This window comes from Micropterus salmoides, unplaced genomic scaffold, assembly GCF_014851395.1.
Source record: "Micropterus salmoides isolate LMB-PRFRI ecotype aquatic unplaced genomic scaffold, ASM1485139v1 Ms_hic_scaffold_14, whole genome shotgun sequence".
In the NCBI taxonomy this organism is placed as follows: domain Eukaryota; kingdom Metazoa; phylum Chordata; class Actinopteri; order Centrarchiformes; family Centrarchidae; genus Micropterus; species Micropterus salmoides.
The window spans coordinates 3111095-3130761 of record NW_024040485.1 but is presented as its reverse complement, the minus strand read 5'-3'; the positions used below and the strand labels follow the sequence as shown (position 1 = coordinate 3130761).

The 19667-nt window shown below is 40.5% G+C and overlaps 1 protein-coding gene across 2 annotated transcripts in view; it reads right to left on the bottom strand.

Annotated features, from left to right (window-relative positions):
* Nucleotides 1–19667, bottom strand: part of myo10 (myosin X) — a 129986-nt gene that overhangs the window by 86304 nt on the left and 24015 nt on the right. For both annotated transcript variants that reach the window (XM_038717229.1, XM_038717230.1), the window contains exon 2: nt 5646–5744. In XM_038717229.1, coding sequence (XP_038573157.1) covers nt 5646–5744 — 99 coding nt within the window. The remainder of the gene's footprint in view (nt 1–5645; nt 5745–19667) is intronic.

Below are 19667 nucleotides of genomic sequence, written 5' to 3'. Positions count from 1 at the left end.
GGAATGAAACTGTTCATTTTTTGTTGTTAGGTGGGAAAACTGAGCCCTCTCACCCCCTCACTCTTTCTGTCGAGGGTTGAACAGGTAACCCCCCCACCCCACCCCACCATCATCAAAAGCAGCAGCTGCTCTTTGTATCACCATTCATCTCCTGCTGCATTGTCCTGCAGTCAGCTCAGTAGGAGGAGACTGTCTGCACCGTCAAAAACACTGAAACCTGAGCAAGATGGGAGAAACCCTGCGACCTCTGACCACAAACAGACTCACACGTACAAACACACATATTGTACATTCACTAACATTTAAGACCACTTAAAGCTGCAATGCAGATAATATACGGCAATCTTCAAGGATGGACAACTTACTGATAATGAATTCCTACCAGTATTGGGGATAAAAATATTGCATTTGTCCTGATTCACAGCATCATTAGAACATCCCCTCAGAACAAGAACAAGCAACTAAATTAGAGTAGATCCTCACACAGTTCTTGACATAATACGATCAACACACTGAGGCATACACAGCGTAAACAATGTGTGATGTTAATATAAACTACATGCACGCACACAGATTAATATATAGGTGTGAACACACACAAGTGGGCGGGGTTTATAGTTGTGTGCTTCTCTGATTGGTCAGCACTGGCTTTCCTCACAAAGAGCCACATCTGCTCTGAAGCTGAACAGGTGACGTCCATTCTCCAGTTACACACAACAGACGGCACACACACAAAGAAACACACCTATGCGTATAAATACATGGATGACGACGCACATACACAATCCTAATACACAACATGACAGACAGACACACATTTGACTGCGTACACACATGCCTGCTCACACAAACACACTTTGTCATGACTCTCCCAAAGTGAGCAGCTGGAGTCTTGCACAGCGTACATGTATGGTCTGTTTCAGGGACTGAACCTGTAACTTTTGTGTTACAGGATGGTTCTGTAAGGCTGCTCCTTCCATCTGACACTCATCTCACTGAGGTTTGTTGCTTGGAGTAAAAATGATTACGAGCAGCTAATGCTAATACTTTCAAAGCTCTTAAACAGATCAGTTGTGTGCTGCATTTATATCCCAACTCTGAGCTGAGCAAATTAAAACCTTCCAGTCCATCTGGACTAACACCCACATGTATGATTAATGCTGTTGCAAGTTATTCAAATGAAGCAAATGAAGAATAAACCACAGAATTTAAATTGAGGAGAGGAGGCGAGAAGAGAAAATGAAAAGAGGAGAAGAACATTAAAATGGAGAGACAAAAAAAAAGTAGTAAACAAAAAGAAAAGACAAAGACACGAGACAAAAAAGAAATATGGGAATAGAAGAGAGAAAAAGCTAACAGAGACTCAAAGGGACAAAGCAAAAAGAGATGAGACAGAAAGAAACAAGACTAAATGAAAAAGTAAGAGAAAAGAAATAGAGACACAGAATAGAACAGAGGGGTCAAAAGGAAAACAAGAAAAAGAAAGCAGACAAAAGAAGAGGAGTACAGTTTTTTAATGATTAGACACAAAAAAGGAATAAGGTGTAAGAGGAGTAAGGTATTAAAAAGAGACAAAAGTTAAAGAATCAAGAAGAGGAAACAAAAAGAAAAAAACAACAGACAAAGAAGAAATATATTTAACAAGGAGAGACAAAAAGAAGTGAGGAGACAAAAGAGACCAGGGAAAGGAAACAATGAAGTAAAAAGACAAAAGGAAAAGAAACAAGAAGAGAGAGAAAAGAGGAGAGAATGATTAAAAGAATAAAGAATAATATATATAGACAGGATTTGAGAAGACAACAGAACTTCATCTGAACAAAGGACTTGTTTCCAGGTCTGTTTGTTTCAAGAGTCTACAGCCATGCCAGCAGCTCTGTGAGGCTGTATTTATGCAGTTATTTGAGCTAAGTGCTAACATCTGCATGCCAACATGCTTATGTTTAGCAGGTATACAGCTTACCATGTTTACCATAGTTTAGCATGTTAGCTAAAGCTAAATGGCCCTCTCTTTATGCAAGAAGGTACGCTCATTGTCTGTGTTTCATCTATAAAGGCACTTCTTGCTGGCTCCTACCTATTTGAGTATCTTTTTAACAAGGACTCAAGGCCATTATGGATTACGTTCAAAGGACGTCCTACACTTGTTGGTCCCCCATGTCCGAACAGAATTAGGTAAAAAAGCCTTCATGTTTGCTGCACCTTCTGCTTGGAACCTTCTTCAGAACTAGTTGAAACTGACAGCCTTTATTCCTTATAGACAGTTTGTTTCAACTCTGAAGGATATGGAACAGGTGAACATTGGTCAGTGTTACTGTTTATAAAGTTGTATTCTGCCGTCTTCAACACAGGGGCTTGTTTTTTATGCTGCCTCTTGGCCAGGTCTCTCTTGCAAAAGAGATTTTAATTTCAATGAGACACACCTGGTTAAATAAAAAAAACAAAAAAAACCCATAACATCTCCGATTTAGCAGAGCTGAGGCTGATGGGAATGCAAAGTCTGTATACAACCCCATACCCCCGCCCCCCAAATATTAGACTTATTAAATACTTTATTTACAATTCATCCTGAGAGGAACATTAATATCTGAACCACATTTCATGACAATCCGTCCAATAACTGCACAGCCATTTCACTAAAGTGTGTCATCCCTATCGAGCCACAAATCATCGCCTGTCTACACAACAGCAAACATCAACATCCTCTAGTTGAGACTAAACTGTGGTGTAGAGGTCATTAGCTTCAGTGGCCAGCAGGTCTAACAGAACCTCTGAGGGAGTAGGAGCCAGGAGATAAGAATGCCTTAATCTGCCAGTAAATCTTCAGGACAATACGCTGGCTCAACATGACCCTAAATCCCTCAGCGCTAACATTTACAGGCCGTCTTCTGGTAGTGCCTCTCTGCTGCTGCTGCTGCTCACCGGCTACACAGGAAGTCTTTGTTAAAGCTGTCAGCACAGGAGAGCAGTGGAGAGTAAATGCACCCAAACACTCCACATACGTCATTGTTATTGGCCTGATTTCTAAGGCTTTGATTGAACTGGAGAAAAGATGGCAGTTAGTAGTCTAAACTCACTTTACTTCAGGTTTGTAGAAAAGTTTTTGCAGATTTTTTTTATACATTATAATACCCATTCGGAATCCTGCAAAATCAAAATATCAAAATATAATGTCAAGGCACATCCATAAAGAGTCCGTGCACCACTTTGGGTCAGGATCCACATAGTGGTGTGCCGATTCATAATCACACGAGTTTCAGCTTCAGCCTTACAGCCTTTGTGCTGTTGTGGTCCGGCTTGGTAGCTGGGCTGACCAGGGCCACCTGTGACAGCCTTGTCCCCCTCCTTTTTTATTCCTGTTGTTGCTGCTTCGCATGAAAGGTTTTCCACCAGCAAACCAGCGGGAGGCTTTTATTGTAAAGCAGCTATAGAAAGTAGGGCAGAACGATTAATTGTTTTCAAATCGACATTGCGATTTGAAAGAACGCGATTAGCTAATTGTGAAGATGGTGATTAAAATGTAGGTTAATTATACAGCGCATCTGACCTGTTTCAAACCGTCATGCAGTTACAAATTCATTCCGTTGTCATCCTTGATTTGCTAACCAATGTGGTCACAAGCGCCTCCTGTTACAGTCCTACTCACCAATCAGAGTGGGCAGAGGGCGTGCACAATACTACAACCACTAATGAAACTAGAGGAAAACGTGGGATAATGGCGTCAGGCGACTTCCTGTCCGGTTGCTGCTCTGTGCTGCTTGATGTGTAAATCAAATCGTAATCCCAATATCTGGCAGAAAAATCCCAATAGGTTTTTTTCCCCAAACCGTTCAGGCCTAATATAAAGTGCAAATTATTTGTCACCTAAATTATGTGATGCATTATAAAATAAAATAGTTGTACAACACTAGACAAGGACACATGGTATATGGTCAGTGGATCAGTCAATATATCAGGAAGGAATAGAATAAGAACAAACTGCCGCAGTGAGCTGGTTAAATGGAGAGCTGCAGAAATCATCCAAATAATCCTGCACTCATTTTCTCTGGTTAAAGCCACTGATGGTGGTTTGTTTCTAGAGAAATACCAATCTAAAATTAAGCTGCCTGTTCACCTCAGGGTCAGATCCCTGAACATAAGTGGTGGAACTGTGTAGACAAACACCAAATGTTCTTTCCATACTCTCTCTATAGAGTTATCTAAAAGTGCTGCAATGATCAACACCTCTTGCATTTGCATCCAAAGTGTCTTTTTAATGTGCTAAAGGAGTCGTAAACCTGCTAATAGCAGAGTGTGTTGGATTTGACAAGGCAGATCAGCTGTGTGTGTGTGTGTGTGTGTATGTGTGTGTGTGTGTGCGCCATAGAAATTACTACAAGGTGTGGTGACACGACATGATGCTGGTAGGTTTGTCGGTCTTCCCCGTGAGCGCTTAAGTGTTTAGATTCAAAGCAAAGCTTCAAAGCAAAAGAATCCCAGTGTGTGAAGATACACACTTCTTGGTGCCCTCATAACACTTTACAATCAATTCAAATCTGTGGAGTTTAACACCTTACAGCGGAAAAATCACAGCCAACTATAAAGTTTAACATTTTCTAGGTCAAATCTAGCATCTAAAACTGCTTGACAAGTTGATTCATGTTAATTCTTAATAACCAACCCAAAACATACATAAAACCCACTGTGACCCCAGATCCATAGTGTGTGTCCTTCACCTCGCCCATATCCATTGTTGTGGCAACACATGGATCAAAGACGTAATGAAGAACCATATGGCGTGAGGGGATTTGCGGCATCTTGAGCTGATCCCAAATTATAAGTGGACCTCTTCAAGCCTTTGCTCTCTTGCGTGTTCATGAAAAAAAATGTGTCAGCATCAGAAGAGGTATGGGAAAAACGGGGAGTTTCCTTGTCAGCAGAGCAAACGGTCAACCTCACCTGGCATTTTTGCTTCTATGGGACAGTAAGGTCAGCTTAGGAACAGCCAGAATATTAGGCCTTTCCTTCTAAGTAGGTAGTCAGAGGAAATATAAGCCTCAGAAACTAAAACAAAGACCTAACTTGTGAACTAAAGCTCCTTTAAAGCATTGATTTTTGTTACTTCACCATATCCGAAGCACTGAATATTATGCAAATTAGACCAATAATGAAATTTTTTTTAAAAACATCACATGGTTTGGGACAAGTTTGGCACGTGACAAGACAACAACAACAGAATCCTGTTGTTCTTTGTCATGTGATGGTTTGTTTTATGCTTCAGTAAGTTACTAGACTTAGCACATAAACTCAGGTTACCGTTTCGTTGCCTCACTTCATGTCAATAAAAGAAATGCCTTTCTCCTAATGTACTTGCAACATGAATGATTATGTATACATGTTGTTACAGTCTGGACCCATTTGAAAACTCCATCCCAATACTTTCTAGACCATCACAAAATACTACAACAGAAGCAGGGACTTTGTAGGGGACAAGAATGGCCCATAAAATAAAACTGTTACTGAGATCCTGAAGTCAAAACGCAGGATAAGTCCTGGAGTTTTAAATAAACGTTCTTTGAAAAGGGTTGAAAGAGGATAGAAAGTTCTGATGAGATTCAACCATCAGTTTCAGAGAGAGGGTCACATAAAGTAACCTTACTGCTTCTTACCTGGCCATAGTCTGTTGCAAAGACAACAACACCTCCAGAGCATGAGGACACCGTGCTGGGAAGGTACTGCTCCTCCTCCCGCAACCACACCCGGTCACCCTGCAGGAGAAGAAAAAATTAGTTTTTCTTACCACGTTAACTCCTTACTGAAGAATTCAAATCCAAATACAAGAGGCTAGAAAACAGGAAACCAACCAAATACTTTAAACCAGACGTTAAAAAGCATCTTGAGATTATCCAAGATGGGCAGAGTTTACCACAATAAACTTAAAATGTCTAAATATTGTAGCATCTGATGTACAAAAACAAACTGCCACATTATTAAGTTGTTTTCCTAGCTGAGTTGACAGAAATCATAAAGAAAACGTCTTGTTGACATCATGGACAGATTATTTATTTATAGATATTCTTTTGTGATCTCAAGAAAATGGGATTTTGAGGTAATGTAATCCAATACGTTGTACTGTGCTGACATTAGAAGCTGTATTAGCCACCAGTGTTGTTACCATGGCATTACAATGGTACTGACCTTTCTCTAACCAATAGGAAGGTCTTTGCTGTTGAGTAAGCATGGAAAACTCTGCAGTGTTGGGTTTCAGAGGTCTCTACCTGCAGCCAGGCTACAGTCACCCAGGAGGCCAGTAAACCTGCATGTTTATTGATGCTTTTTAGTGACCGACAGCAGAGCAGAGTTAGAAAACACTTTTATTCCTGTTGACCTGTCGAGTTTACTGCTCCTGGTTGATACAGTGTTTCCCCCGCAGCTAACAGCTGGATATTTAATCACTAGAGTGTCCTCTGCTGTGTTTGCAGGGAATAAGCAGAGAATTCTAGGAATTTTGGGGCGAAGGTCTGAGTCTTTACTGTATGTTTACAGGTTCTTATCTTGGTCTTTTAACATTTTCTGGCTTTGGATGGGACCACAGCACCAAAATAGTGAGCGCACAATTAGTGGAAACAGACCAATTACAAGGAACATTCAGACTAGTAGCGCCAAACTCTGCAAAGCTCCCCTTGTTGAAAAATGACTGAGCTCAAGAACGGAGGGGCCCTTGAAGTGGATTCCCTCTTAAATCGCATAGCCACATGTGCCGCTATTCATTAGCGTGACAAGCTAATGCTAATGGGAAAAACAAACGCTGCACTTTTGTGAGATACCCCTCCTCTTTGTGAACCAAGCTATGATCAACCTCTGACCCACAAGCCCTCATTCTGACAGAGTCGTGCTGGTGTGTCGGAGAGAGGCACCTGGCTGGGAAAAAGTTAGCGGATGAATGGATGTAGTAAAACACATACGCGCACACGCGCACACACACACACACACACACACACACACAGACTTTTAGGGTAAAGCTCAGGTCTGCAGTGTCAGCAGTGGCTCAGGGGTGAGCGGTGTGTTGTTTTAAACACTAAGCCGTCTTCTCTGAAGAGGGAAATGGCACGATTCAAAAGGTCCTGGTAAAGATAAATCTGATGCTCAGAGGAAACTCAAACGAAGCTGCGTTTTGATCCCAACTTTGGCATATAAAGTCTGACAGAGAAATGACCTTCTGATCATCCGAGAGACTCTTCTTTTTGTCAGCTTTTGCGTTCATGTTGGTGGTTTGTGACTTTTTTGGGGGCCTTTTGCCTTTTTGTTGACAGAGACAGTGGTAATATGGGGAGAGAGAACGGGATGTCATGCAGCAAAAGTATCTGGGTGAAATCAAACCGTGGATGCAATTATGCGGTGCACGAGGCTCAACCACCAGGCTATTAGGGTGCACCAGTTCACCTGTCTGTCAAAGCGTTCGTGTATGCCTTTATTGATCCCTTTACTATTCTTTTTTTTTCTTATTTTCAACAAATCCCATTAAAAGAGAATGAGTGAATTGATCCTACTAACAAGTATTGTGTGTATCCAAAGCCTGATATATCTTATGCATCCGTGCCATAAAGCGCCAACTATTACATAAAAGTTATGTGTAAACAGACATAGAAACTGAAGAAGAATAAACTTAATTCTGATGCTGGCAGTGGCTGACGTCTGGCTCTTTGATGCTACAAAAAGGAACCAAACAAAGGAAGATGTTCCATTGTAACGTGCACAAAGAGAAGGCGTGTGCTCTTTACCAGCCGGGTCCATATGGACATGTGCACCACCAGAGGAATCTGACCCTCGGAGGTTTGGGGGGAGAAAGAAAGAGAGGGGTCTCTCTCCTCCCACGAGCACACTTTTCAAGGGTATTTTACCACCAAAGACCCCAAGCACACACACACATCCATTTCTTTGTGGGCAGCGTGTGCCGCCCGCCCTCTCTCTGCTGAGGGGAGGGAAAGAGGCATCTGACAGTGGGATACTATCTTATTGTGCCTCCCCTCCCTCCTCCCTTAATCCACTCCTTCTCCCCTCCTTGCTTTCTTCACACAGGCACATACTCTGATCCACAGAGCTACTAGTCCATTTCTAAACTAGGGGCTCTGTGCCAAAAGGCTTTGCTTCACCTCCTCTCCCTCATTCATCACCACTGATTGCCTGAAATCTGAACATCAAAGATATCGCTTGTACTTTCCAAAGGACCAAAGAAAATGAAGACCCAGGCCGCATATTTCTGTTAATGGATAAAAAACACACTAAGAAAACCAGAGAGCACTCAAAGATCCTATACTTCCACAAATGCTTGAAAATGGTTCTTGTACCAATACAACAATATTTAGAAAATTTAAATCTGCATCAAAATGCACATAGTGCTGGCGGACATGATTTTTCTGATAAAACCTCAATTCTGACTGGGAACATTAGAGCTTTGTTTAAGGTGTGAATGAAACACAGAGTTAAAGCCATTTAAATTTATCATGATGCTGTAGCACCAATGATTCGTGAAATACCAGAGTTCATATGTGGATATGTCACATTGCACAATGTGTTTAAGAATGAATGGTCATTTATATTTACTATGTTCTGCACCATGTTTGGCAAACAGTAAATGACATATGTTGACAGATTAGTGAAAAAAACTTTTTTGCAACGGTGGAATTAGGTTACGAAAATAGCTAATCTTACTGTGTTGAAAAGGCTCTACAAATAAATTCCATGATATTCTAGGAATTTTAAGAAATACCAGGAATCACATAGAATGTGTGTGTGAGAGAGACCCGGGTTCAATTCCCCACTGTGACCTATCTACCAACGTGTCCCTGAGTAAGACACTTAACCCCTCGTTGCTCCAGAGGTGTGCGACCTCTGACATGTATAGCAATTGTAAGCCGCTTTGGATAAAAGTGTCGGCTACATGAATAAATGAGTAAATGTAAGACGTACACGAAATTCCGTCAACACAGAACCTTTAAATAACGGAGGAAAACAACTGCTGTTATGTGGATTTTCTACCAAAGCAAAGACATGAAAGAAGCTGGGCCTCAGCCGAGCTAATGTCAACACACAAGCAGGGAAATGTTAAAGAGTCTGGACTGGGACTGGGAGCTGTGGATCAAGGCCCAGCTGTTTCACCAGTAAGACCCCTGAGCCTCTCATTCCAGTTAAACCTGAGTAAACTATTTCACAGAGCAGAGTCAGTGGTGTCAGAGTATGAATCAACAGGCCAGATTATTAAAACAGGAAGAAGGCTGTTGGGGAATTAAAATTAAGCATCTCATTGTAAAAAAATCAATTTGTTCTGAAATCTAGACTCATCAAATGAAATGTCTTGGCTTCATAATACCCTGACCTTTTGGTTTCTCTGTTATGTTAGCAATCATTTTCTGAGGGCAGATGTCATGTTCTAGGAAATATGCAGTTCATCTCTATAAAATGTGGGTTTTTTTAGTCTATTCAGATTCATAAGAGTTGGAGCTATTCCCGTCCAACACTGTATAACATCCTTGGTCATCATAACATCCAGTCAGCCACATGTGTCCATTTTCCAGAGAGACTCTTCTTTCTGGCCTTTATCTTAATCCTGACACCTCCTCCCAGCCAGAAACCAAAACACCAACACAAAGCTCCTGCCCTGGAAGCTCTGGGGGTGAAGCTGAGGCAGTGACCCTTTTCCTGCATGTATTTTCCCTCTGTAACCTCGACATGTGTGGCTAATGCTCTGTCTGCGGGATGCAGGGGGGGTGGGGCCGGTAAAACGAGGATCTGTGGTGCCTGGAGCGTTCGTACGCCGTCAGGGTCGGGAATGAGCAGCTGTCTCGTTTGAGAGACTCCACTTCCTTTCCCATAATAGAGTCCTGTGTTCGACCACAGCCATCCTCTCTATCAGAGCCGTCAATGGGAAAGCCTGTGGGGCCATCTTGTTTTGGGAGCACTGAAACAGTGTCTCAACACAACTGCTGGTATGTTCTCTGAGAGATGATGCATTGCTGCCCAGCACTATTTTCTGCAGTCTGCATTTATTCGTCTAATGTGTAGCTGTTGCTGGAGAGGACAGGGGAGTAACTTCTACAGAGAAACCATGCAGAATCTTTAGAATGATCTAGTGATAAACTAGCAAGCACAAGTCCAGTTGTTTTCTACTGAGTGTGAGAACACCATGTTGCCACTGCTGAACTTTAACCTCGTCTACACCAGCCGTGCAGAAAAGCCGGCACATCAGAAACAGGTGCAGTCCTCCATCAGTGTCTGCACAAGATCTGTTCAGCCACAGTTGTGCTCTGGACAGGGAAGCTCTTGACAGAGCTCAGAATGGACTTAAAAAGGGTGTAAAAAAGAAACTTTGAGCCCACGCTATGAGAATAAAGTCCCATCCACAATACTGTGTTGTTGTTTTAAAACGGAGACCTTTTGCTTCGTTTGCACCTCCCTTCCAGACTAAAATGGTGAAAACGAAGACCTGAAATGGAGAAGTTTGAAAACGTTGCCGACCCCGTTTTCTCATTTTAAAACTCAACTCAGGGTAGCGTATTGGTTCGGACGGGCAAAAACAGAGGACTTTAGAAACGATGACGCAGACGCTCACGTCTGGCTCTCTGACTGGGTCTCATAAGTCATGCAAAGCAGAAACACGATGCTGCTGACCGAGTTATTGACTTGGTATTTTATTAAAATATTTTGTACCATGTAAATAACACTTACAGCCTAAACTTGTACTGTGTCACCGTTTACTTTGCAATGACTCGCAGTCCGTTTTCCACAGCTGCTTTTAACTCCCGGGTTACATTCAGTAACAGTCCCAGCTCGATGCAAAATACAATCTAGTGTGGTTTTTAGTCTGTAGTACTTTATTCTTTCGCCAAATCTTCAGTATCTACAGAATAGACCATCTGCTTCATGTTTACACAGGCACACGCACGCCCAGTGTACCTAAACAGCCACTAGATGTGCGTTTCCAATCGTTTTAGTGTAGACAGACGCTGGTGTAGACGGAGATCGTATTTGTTTTAAAACTCAGTTTTTAAACTAAAACATAGTAGTGTAGATGGGCCTAAATTGCAAGCAAAGTGCGAATCATTACTTTGCCATTGTACAATAATAACTACAGCTCTCATATTGTTTTTTTAGCAAGTGGTTGTAGAATGCTAATAAAACAAAAGGTTAAAATAATGACCTGTTTATATGTTAGTGCAGTGCATAATCATCTGTATCAAAAATGGTCAAGTTACGGAAACTGGCTTCAAATGTCTGGCCAGATTAATAATCTAATTTACTTATTCTTTGATCAGCTATTTCCTGATTTAAACTTGCTTTTATTCATACAAAATGTGTACACAGCGGCTTCTTTTATTAAATAAAAAAAGTGAGGTATTGACAAAAAGGTTCAGTATCACTGCTGATATTGTATTAACACTGGTAAGTATTTCAAACAATACCAGCTGTAGTTGATGTTCTTTATCAATAGATACTATAAAAATCGCCACCAATCACATCCTTGTAGGTAAAAGTTCCCCCCACATGCAGAACAGCAGGTTTCCCTCCATCAACCAAGTGGAACAGATTATCTACGTCTTGTTTGTACAAGCCCCACATGCTCCTCACACTCTCCCTCAAACATCAGGCTGAGAGGAAAATATGGTTGTGTTAATCACAGTAAAAACAACTTTCTCCTGAAAGCATCATGCAGCACTTTCAAAATCTCCAGTTTCAAAGGTGAACAACAGATCAGAAGCAGCGCATCATGCACCGTTTATCTGATGTTTGAAAGGGGGGTAAATGGCTTATGCTCCCGTTTTTTGATCTTGACTGTTTGAGTGCAGGTGCGCTTGGTATTTTCCCTTTGTGTCAAGACCCGTGAGTCCTTGAAACCTCTTCAAAACAGTCTTGTGATTTCAAAAACATTCAGCTATCAAAGAGAAATGATTTAATCTTCATTGCTGAAAAACATTTTTCTCTTCTGAGAGGCATTTACTATCCATCTACCAAAACTGATACTATAAATATAACAGTCACTTATGGTACAGATGGTTTTCTAAATTCCAATAATATGGCTGCTGATTCAGCCTTTACTTTGACCAGACCAGTAGGAGTTTACAACAGATGGAGGGCAAGCACAGACGCCTTTATCACATCTTCTTTGTGAGACGTTCTGCAGGTACTGATGTATTTCCATTGTTGGAGTCACACTAATGGCCATATCAGGCATTTTGCTTTGTTTGCTTTTGGGGGATAAGCAGAGGAGGCAGATTGGACAGATTAATTATTAACTTTTAGAGGGAACTGCTTTTTACGACCGAGGTTAAAGTGTGTAACCGTCTCACTTTACATGGTTAGCATTTGTGTGTTTTTAAATGTGTCTGGCTCTCATCCAGCCAGTGGAGAGCAAGAAGGCCGACACATATTTCAAAATTAAAGTGCTGCAGAGGAAGGATGTTTGTGAGGAAAATGATCATTTTCAAAACTTCACTTAAAAGGGTTTTTAAATTTCAAAAGCACCTTTTTGTCAGACTGCTAATTTGACCGAAGGTTTCCCTTTTTAACATGCCTAAGGACAGATGGAGAAAGTGTGTAATTTTTACCCTCCAGAAGAAAATTGATGGCTTCCAAAACTTGAACAGAGTCATGGGTTTAGGCCTTTACATTTTCCATCTGTTGCAGGACAAATCTTACATACAACTGTTAAAGAGCAAAACCAGCAGAAGAATTTGGGACTTGGGGGTAAAGAAAATAGTGAAAGTATTCAGCATGCTCCCCTGTGACGACAGTGAGTGACAACACAATAGAAACAGTGCACACACCAGTGTTTAGTGGGAAACTGCTGTCTGGGAAATGCAGCCAGGATGAAGTCTACAAGTGCAAACTGACCTTGAATCTTTGCCAGCATGCAGCACAGACCAATCACCTCGCAAAGCCTTTGTGGGGAGCCAATCAACATGGGTTCATTGGAAGAGGCTATTTAGATTTGAATGACTGGATACACAGTGAGAGCAGGGTATTGTGGGAACTGATTACATTGCTATATTGACTTTTGGAAAAGTCTGGGAAAGCCTCACAATGACACACACCAAAATAAACACATAATTAACTCGATTAAACACAAGTACACAAACACAGAAACACACACGTCAGTGTGAACCCATTTATCTGCAAGTACAGATGCACACATTTCACCAGGTCTCACTGTTTGACTACACGACACACACACACACACACTTTACAAAAATGTATAAATACACATGCATTCAGTAAAATTTCTGACGAGGCGAATATCAGCTTCACTGTTACCTACTCTGCCTGCATGTTTAGGCTCAGTAGGTAGTTTGCAACCCTTTATATTATGTCTGCCAGTTTAATGTTTCAAGGCTATGTACCACACAATGCCACACATGCCTACATACTTCTTTTCCAAAATGAAATATATTGCTTGATAAAAAGTCAGGGGATCTCTTAAGACATAGTATTCCTCCTCTGAGGATCATGATTGTCTGTACAAAATTTCATTGCTATCAATGAAATATTATACGTTGTTCTAGAGCCTAAAGCATGGCTTAAAATATCACTTCAGTTTCCATATTCAGTATTTGAATGGTTTAGTCTGTTCTCATTATGTGATTGTGGACGATGTGTAAGCCAATTTCGTTTGAAGTGTAACTTGCTTTAATGTTCATGAATCAATCCATCTTTAATAGCAGCTCTTTTCAGCTTTCATCTCTAGTTATCTTTTGGAACCAAATTCTTCTTTAATTCACTTGGGACTGAAGTCTACATTCTCAAACTGAGTTAGGAAAATAATTTTGAACCCAACATTGTTTTTGTCAGAGTTGTGGGAGGGAGCACAGGCCTGTCAGTTGCTCTGGGTTATCTTTTTTGCAAGCTTAGACATTAAAACATTCTCAGTAATGACGTCCCAGACGGTAGCTGGATGTATAGAATGCATACACATGATCTTTCATAATAACTGCTGCCTTCATCTCAGCTCTACTTATTGAATTTCCAAACCTTAACATCCCTTAATTACTGTAGATGCGACATACCACTGAACCACCCGGCTCAGTGCTGCATATTATCCTACTCTAAAGAGAGAGTGTCTGCTGAAGCCTGGAATTCATACATGACGTGTAATTTTGTCAGGGGTAAAGAAGAAAATAAACTGGAATAAATCTGTGTATATAGAGTCAAACCACATCACATTCAAAATTAAGCTTGAGATTTCATTTTTGACCTTGGAAACAGTAGTTTGACAAATAATTTAAATAACAAATATAAACTCATGGTCCACTTACTAGCCTTTTTCAGAGACGTGACAACTGTCAATCAAAGAACAAAATGCACAAAATGTATGTTCACAAAGAAGAGTTGGCATGCTAGCCTATTAGCTACAAAACATTTTCAAAGTCTTGTGGTGCTGCATTTAAAGAACAGCATGCCAGCACAGGTAGTTCTCTCCAGCAAAGTTTGGCATTGATAAACTTCGCTGTTGGTTTTTCAAATCCAGAAAGCAAACACTAAAACAAAGACACTGTAAAAAGGTTAATCAGATTTCACGGCAGAGCATCCTTGAACACAAAAACAGAACGTTTTCAATAGCACCCTTCTTGTGCATTGCTGCACAACTTTAACACACTCAATAAAAAATGAAGGTAAATTAGCTACAAGTAACAAGTCTCTGCAAGCTGGTTTTGGGGCCTGTAATAAAGAAAATCTAAAAACACATTGCATGCTTTAGGAAATTGTTAACAGCAATGTTATATATTTCATGTTTTTAGTTAAGACATGCAATGCTACTGGTGTTAGCCTTTAAATACAAGCAAAATCCAGTTTCCATTAAGACCATCCCCGACATCTAAATTAAAACAGTATGTTAGCTTGAAGAAAATGCTCCACAACATGAGCATGGAAATCACAAAAGGGGGCAAATTTTCCCTTCAAAATGACAACAAAAAGAAAGATTCAACACACCAGAAGCCATTATCCCTCCTGTCTGCGGCTCCTTGATGTGGCAGCAGAACAACAGAGCCCAATCACAGCTTAATCACACCCACCGGGCTTGTAATTGAGGCACAGAAAAGCCAAAATCCAGCTTTCCTGACGGAGAAATGAATGTGAAACACGCCTGTTAGCTTGTACAGGGGTTAAATGAAACCATGTGTAGTAAGAGTTCTGCAGCCGTATCCGGCCAACAGAAGACTCCCTCTGAATATTTTTGACATTTTTCCAAAGAAAGGTGATGTTTTCCCCCCTCTAGCTTGCTATACGTCTATTTCGGATCATTTCTGATCCTGAAACTTCCAGCAGTGAATCAGTTTAATGTCAAGATTTGTTGTTTAGACATATTTATAATTAGATTTAAGATGGCAGCTATCTGTCCCTGCAGAAGTATTACACAGATGAAACTGTAAAAGCCTTTGACAGCATTTCCAAGGCTTTTTAGGCTTTATAAGTGACTCATTTCATTGTGGGAGAAAGGAAGTCACTGATTGGTTGTTTACTGAGGCTGTTTCTGGGGTGACTGATGATGATGAAGAAAGAAGGACTGTGTTTATCACAATCAAAAACACCCCAACAGACAAAGACACACAAGCAGCTGTGAACACACACACATACAATAAGTCTGCAAATACACACACACACACACTCTGTTGTGGATGATCTGTGACTAATTACTATAACATGAACATGTAGAGCAGCAGCCATAAAACACACATGGACCACTTCTCAACAGCCAATCAGACGCTTTGAGGAATTGCTGACTGGAGTTTAAATAATGTTGTTGACTGGCTGGCTGTTTATAGAGCTACTGCATGCACATTCCTGTTTACATGCAAACAAAGTCTGATTATTTACTGAAGACGCTTCTTCCACCGGAGTTCCACATCTTTTTGTCGCATTGGTGCTGTGCCATGGTGGTTATTTTTGCATAAATTTAGCTTATTTTCAAAATGTTAAAAATATTTTCCCCTCTTACATGCAACCCTAAATGTCACAAAACCTCAAATAAAACATCATGATACCATTAAGGTATAGGGATACATGTCTAAGATTCCCATCACTAATGGAACTAAAGCAGTAAATATCAATTTTATTGTTTGATTATAGTGATAAATTCCATTGTCATCTTCAAAGCTTTTTTTTAATGTTAACACCAAGCTACTACAGTCCAATGTAAGCATAATAACGTCAGGGGGTGGAGCCAAAGAAACAGGTTTTTGACATTCCAGTTAAAGGTAACCTGTGGAGTTTTTGACCATTAGTAGTGTTATGGAGCAATGTTTAATTTCTCAAGGAAAAAATAAACCAAAAAATAAGATCTCAATTTCACTCTATAACCTGTTATATTGTGACAAAATAAATCTACCTACCTTGATTACAGGATTTTCTGTTATCTGCATTTTGTTTGCTTACTACGACCCACATGCATGGTTTTATGCTGACCACACTTTTTTACTCAGTAAAAGTGGCAGTAACGTGCCAACAAACGTAGAAAAGACTACTATACAATTTTGTATATTTTACAGTATGTAAGAAATGCATTCTAAAAAAAATTTTTTTTGCTGAAAGAATTGGATTTGCGCATATTTTATGAGGAAGGAAATGCACTCAAAATGTTTAGAACTCAAGGATACACACAATGTGTTTTGGTGAGAAACACTGAATGTAAACATAACTTTGTTTACAGGAAAACTTTTAGGCCTTGTTAATAGCAGGAGCAGTGTAGCCAGGAAATCTAAGATGAACAACAACAGAAAGATATACTACTCTGAAATGAGACTGTATACTTTCTTTTACCCGAGAAAGGTAATGCTAACACACTAAGGCACACCAACAACGGAGTCACGTCAACCAAGACACGAGGTAACACAACATTTTTAACCATCGGACAAGAACATTTTACAGTGAAAAGATGAGGAATCTGAAGAAGGACTGCTGAGAAGCGTAGATTAAATGAATTGGCCCAGACAGCTCACTGAAGTCGAGCTCACATTCTCTGATCGGCATCATGCTTCATTTATGACTCACCATTGCCTCAGCTGAGTACCAGCTGACGAGTCATATATCCACTCATTTGCATGCAGGTGTACAGCGCGACTATTAGAACCTGACACTTGTCACTGTTACGTTTTCTGCTGCCACCCATTCCGTCACTCCATCCTCCTCCTTATAGGTCTGATATGGTTCAATTTATAAAGATCTAAAGATCATATGTGTTTGTTAGGGGGGGTTAGTTCTCACAGAAGAATCCTTGATGCTACTTAAGAACTTTGAGAGAGTCTTAAGAGCAGTCTTTCTAAATGAATAACCTTTTCCTATGAATGGTCTATCCCTTGATTTGAAGTGTGACTAAACCACTCGCCCTGACTAGACTGGATTGAAGGGCCACATGTAAGTATAGTAGGGTTGTCTGTTAACATCTACTGTACAAAGAGACTGGGGGACTTCAGACCAGAACCAAGAAGGGCGACTGCTGAAACAGATTTGTTTAAACTACATTTACTCAGCTGCTGTGGATCACCGCAGCAGACCCAGAAGAAAGAAAGCTGACCCACTACAGCAGGAAACGTTAAATTAAAATAATACATTACAGTGAAACCTAATGTCCCTTCAAAACACAGAAAATATTTAGCTAATAGCTACAGTTACTGCATTTACCAGTGATTCCCTCCAAACTGTTTCAGTGCTAATGGTCATTCCAAAACCAGAAATGAGACTGCAAATGAGGGACAGATGCAACACCAGTTAAGAAAGAGCCACCATATGAAATCCACACAACTGCTGCAAGATGCAGCTTTTTTCACCTACTGAGATCACTGTAATAGTTATTCTATTTTTCCCCAAAGAGGATGCAAATTGTTTTAATTCTGCTGCCTGAACAGCAAGAGACAAAGGGAAAATGGTGAGTTGAGGTGAAGTTCACAGTGGATCTCAACAGACAGCGATTGTTGAACGCAGCAAAAGCTGACTGCCAAGAGGCTCCAGAAGTACAGTTTCATCTTGATGAAGAAATTACAGAAATGACTGCGCTCATTCATAAAGTCTAGTATCCCTGAAATATTTTTTTCTACAAAGTCAGACACACATAAAAAAGAAAAGGGCACAAAAACTTTACGCTTAAAACGGGTAAGTGAACAAAAGGAAATCTGTTTTGTAAATTTCACACAGAACTTTCCTCTGACCACAGGATCAACTTCTAACAAGCTTCCCTCTGCTTACTTTTCGCTCCTGAGCCGTATTTTACCAATGATGACATCAACATCAGCAGCTCTGTGGTCAGAATAGATTCAGCCCAGACTCAACTTAGACATGGTCAACATTTAGAATGTGTGTTTTGTATTTTTTTCTTGAATGGTGTGTGAGTGGCACTTAAAGCAGGCTCAGTTTCCTCAGAGCAGCTCTTCTCAGCCAGGCCTGCTTTCAACACATACAGTATCACCTGGTTGCCAGGGATGGTTCAAATTTACCCACTTTGCTGCCAACAGCTGAAAATATCGCTCTTGAAAACAGCTGAGGTTACAACAGGGGGAATACAGCACACAGCATAGTTTCAGATCATCTCACTACGTTTTTAGCATTTTTGAACTGGATTAAGGGATTTGTTGTTTCTTTTTTTTTGGTCTTGCCTCGGTGAGGCTAACCACTGCCAATGCTAGCATACTAAAATGTTCACAATGACAATATGAACATGCTGACATTTACATACAACCTTAACCCAGGTTATCATGCAAAGTTATTAAGTTAGAATTCATCCTGAGGGGGACATCAATGTTGTTTTAAGTGCTTGACCAAGTTTTCGAGTGAGAGCAGTCCCAAATGACCCTGAGAAACATCGTGGGATTTTGAGAATTTGCCTGTTGCTTACTATGTTTTTGGTTTCTTGGATGTCGCTGCTATCCATATCCATAATAACATACACATAAACTTCAGCCAACTGGCTAACACACAAACAAAATGTAAACTATGTCTGTCCCTATGAATTTGAATCCCCACATGACCTTTTGTGTGTGCTAAAAATGCTGTATAGTGATGTGCTTCCAGATTTCATAGCATATATTAGCTCTTTATAGCAGTTCTTATCTTCGCTTATTGCTACAAAGCTGCCTAGATGATCTTGACTATAGGCTCCATGGTTTCTGTCTGATTTTGTTTATTGCTTATGTGCCAACACTGTGCTGTTTTTGGATTTAATATCATATTAGGAACTGCATCTGCCTGTTGTCCTTACCTACTGTTTAATATGGACTGATGGCCACATCATGTACAAAATCAATACTATACAACAGCAAGGGCATTGAAAGATGAGTGATAACCACAGCTTTCAAACAAAAAACAAGCACACAATCCAGCCAATATCACATAACACTTGGTAGGTTTTAATTATTAACAAAGCAATTGTCAGAAGGGGTCAAAGGTCACGTCACTCAGCGCACCCAGGTGCCAGAGGAGAGTGGGCGAGAGCAGTGGTGTTGACTGGAGGCCCCACAGGAAGCAGCTGCTCATCGGCTGATCATCCTCCTGTCAGTGATCAGGTTATTAGGAAACATCCAGCACAAAGAAACCTGATCAAGAGGAATCCAGCAGCTGATAAAAGTGATACTGACTCACAAGGATGGTACTTTTCAAGAGATAGCAGGTCATCTGAACCAGATATAATAGACCTATTTTCTGAAACAAAT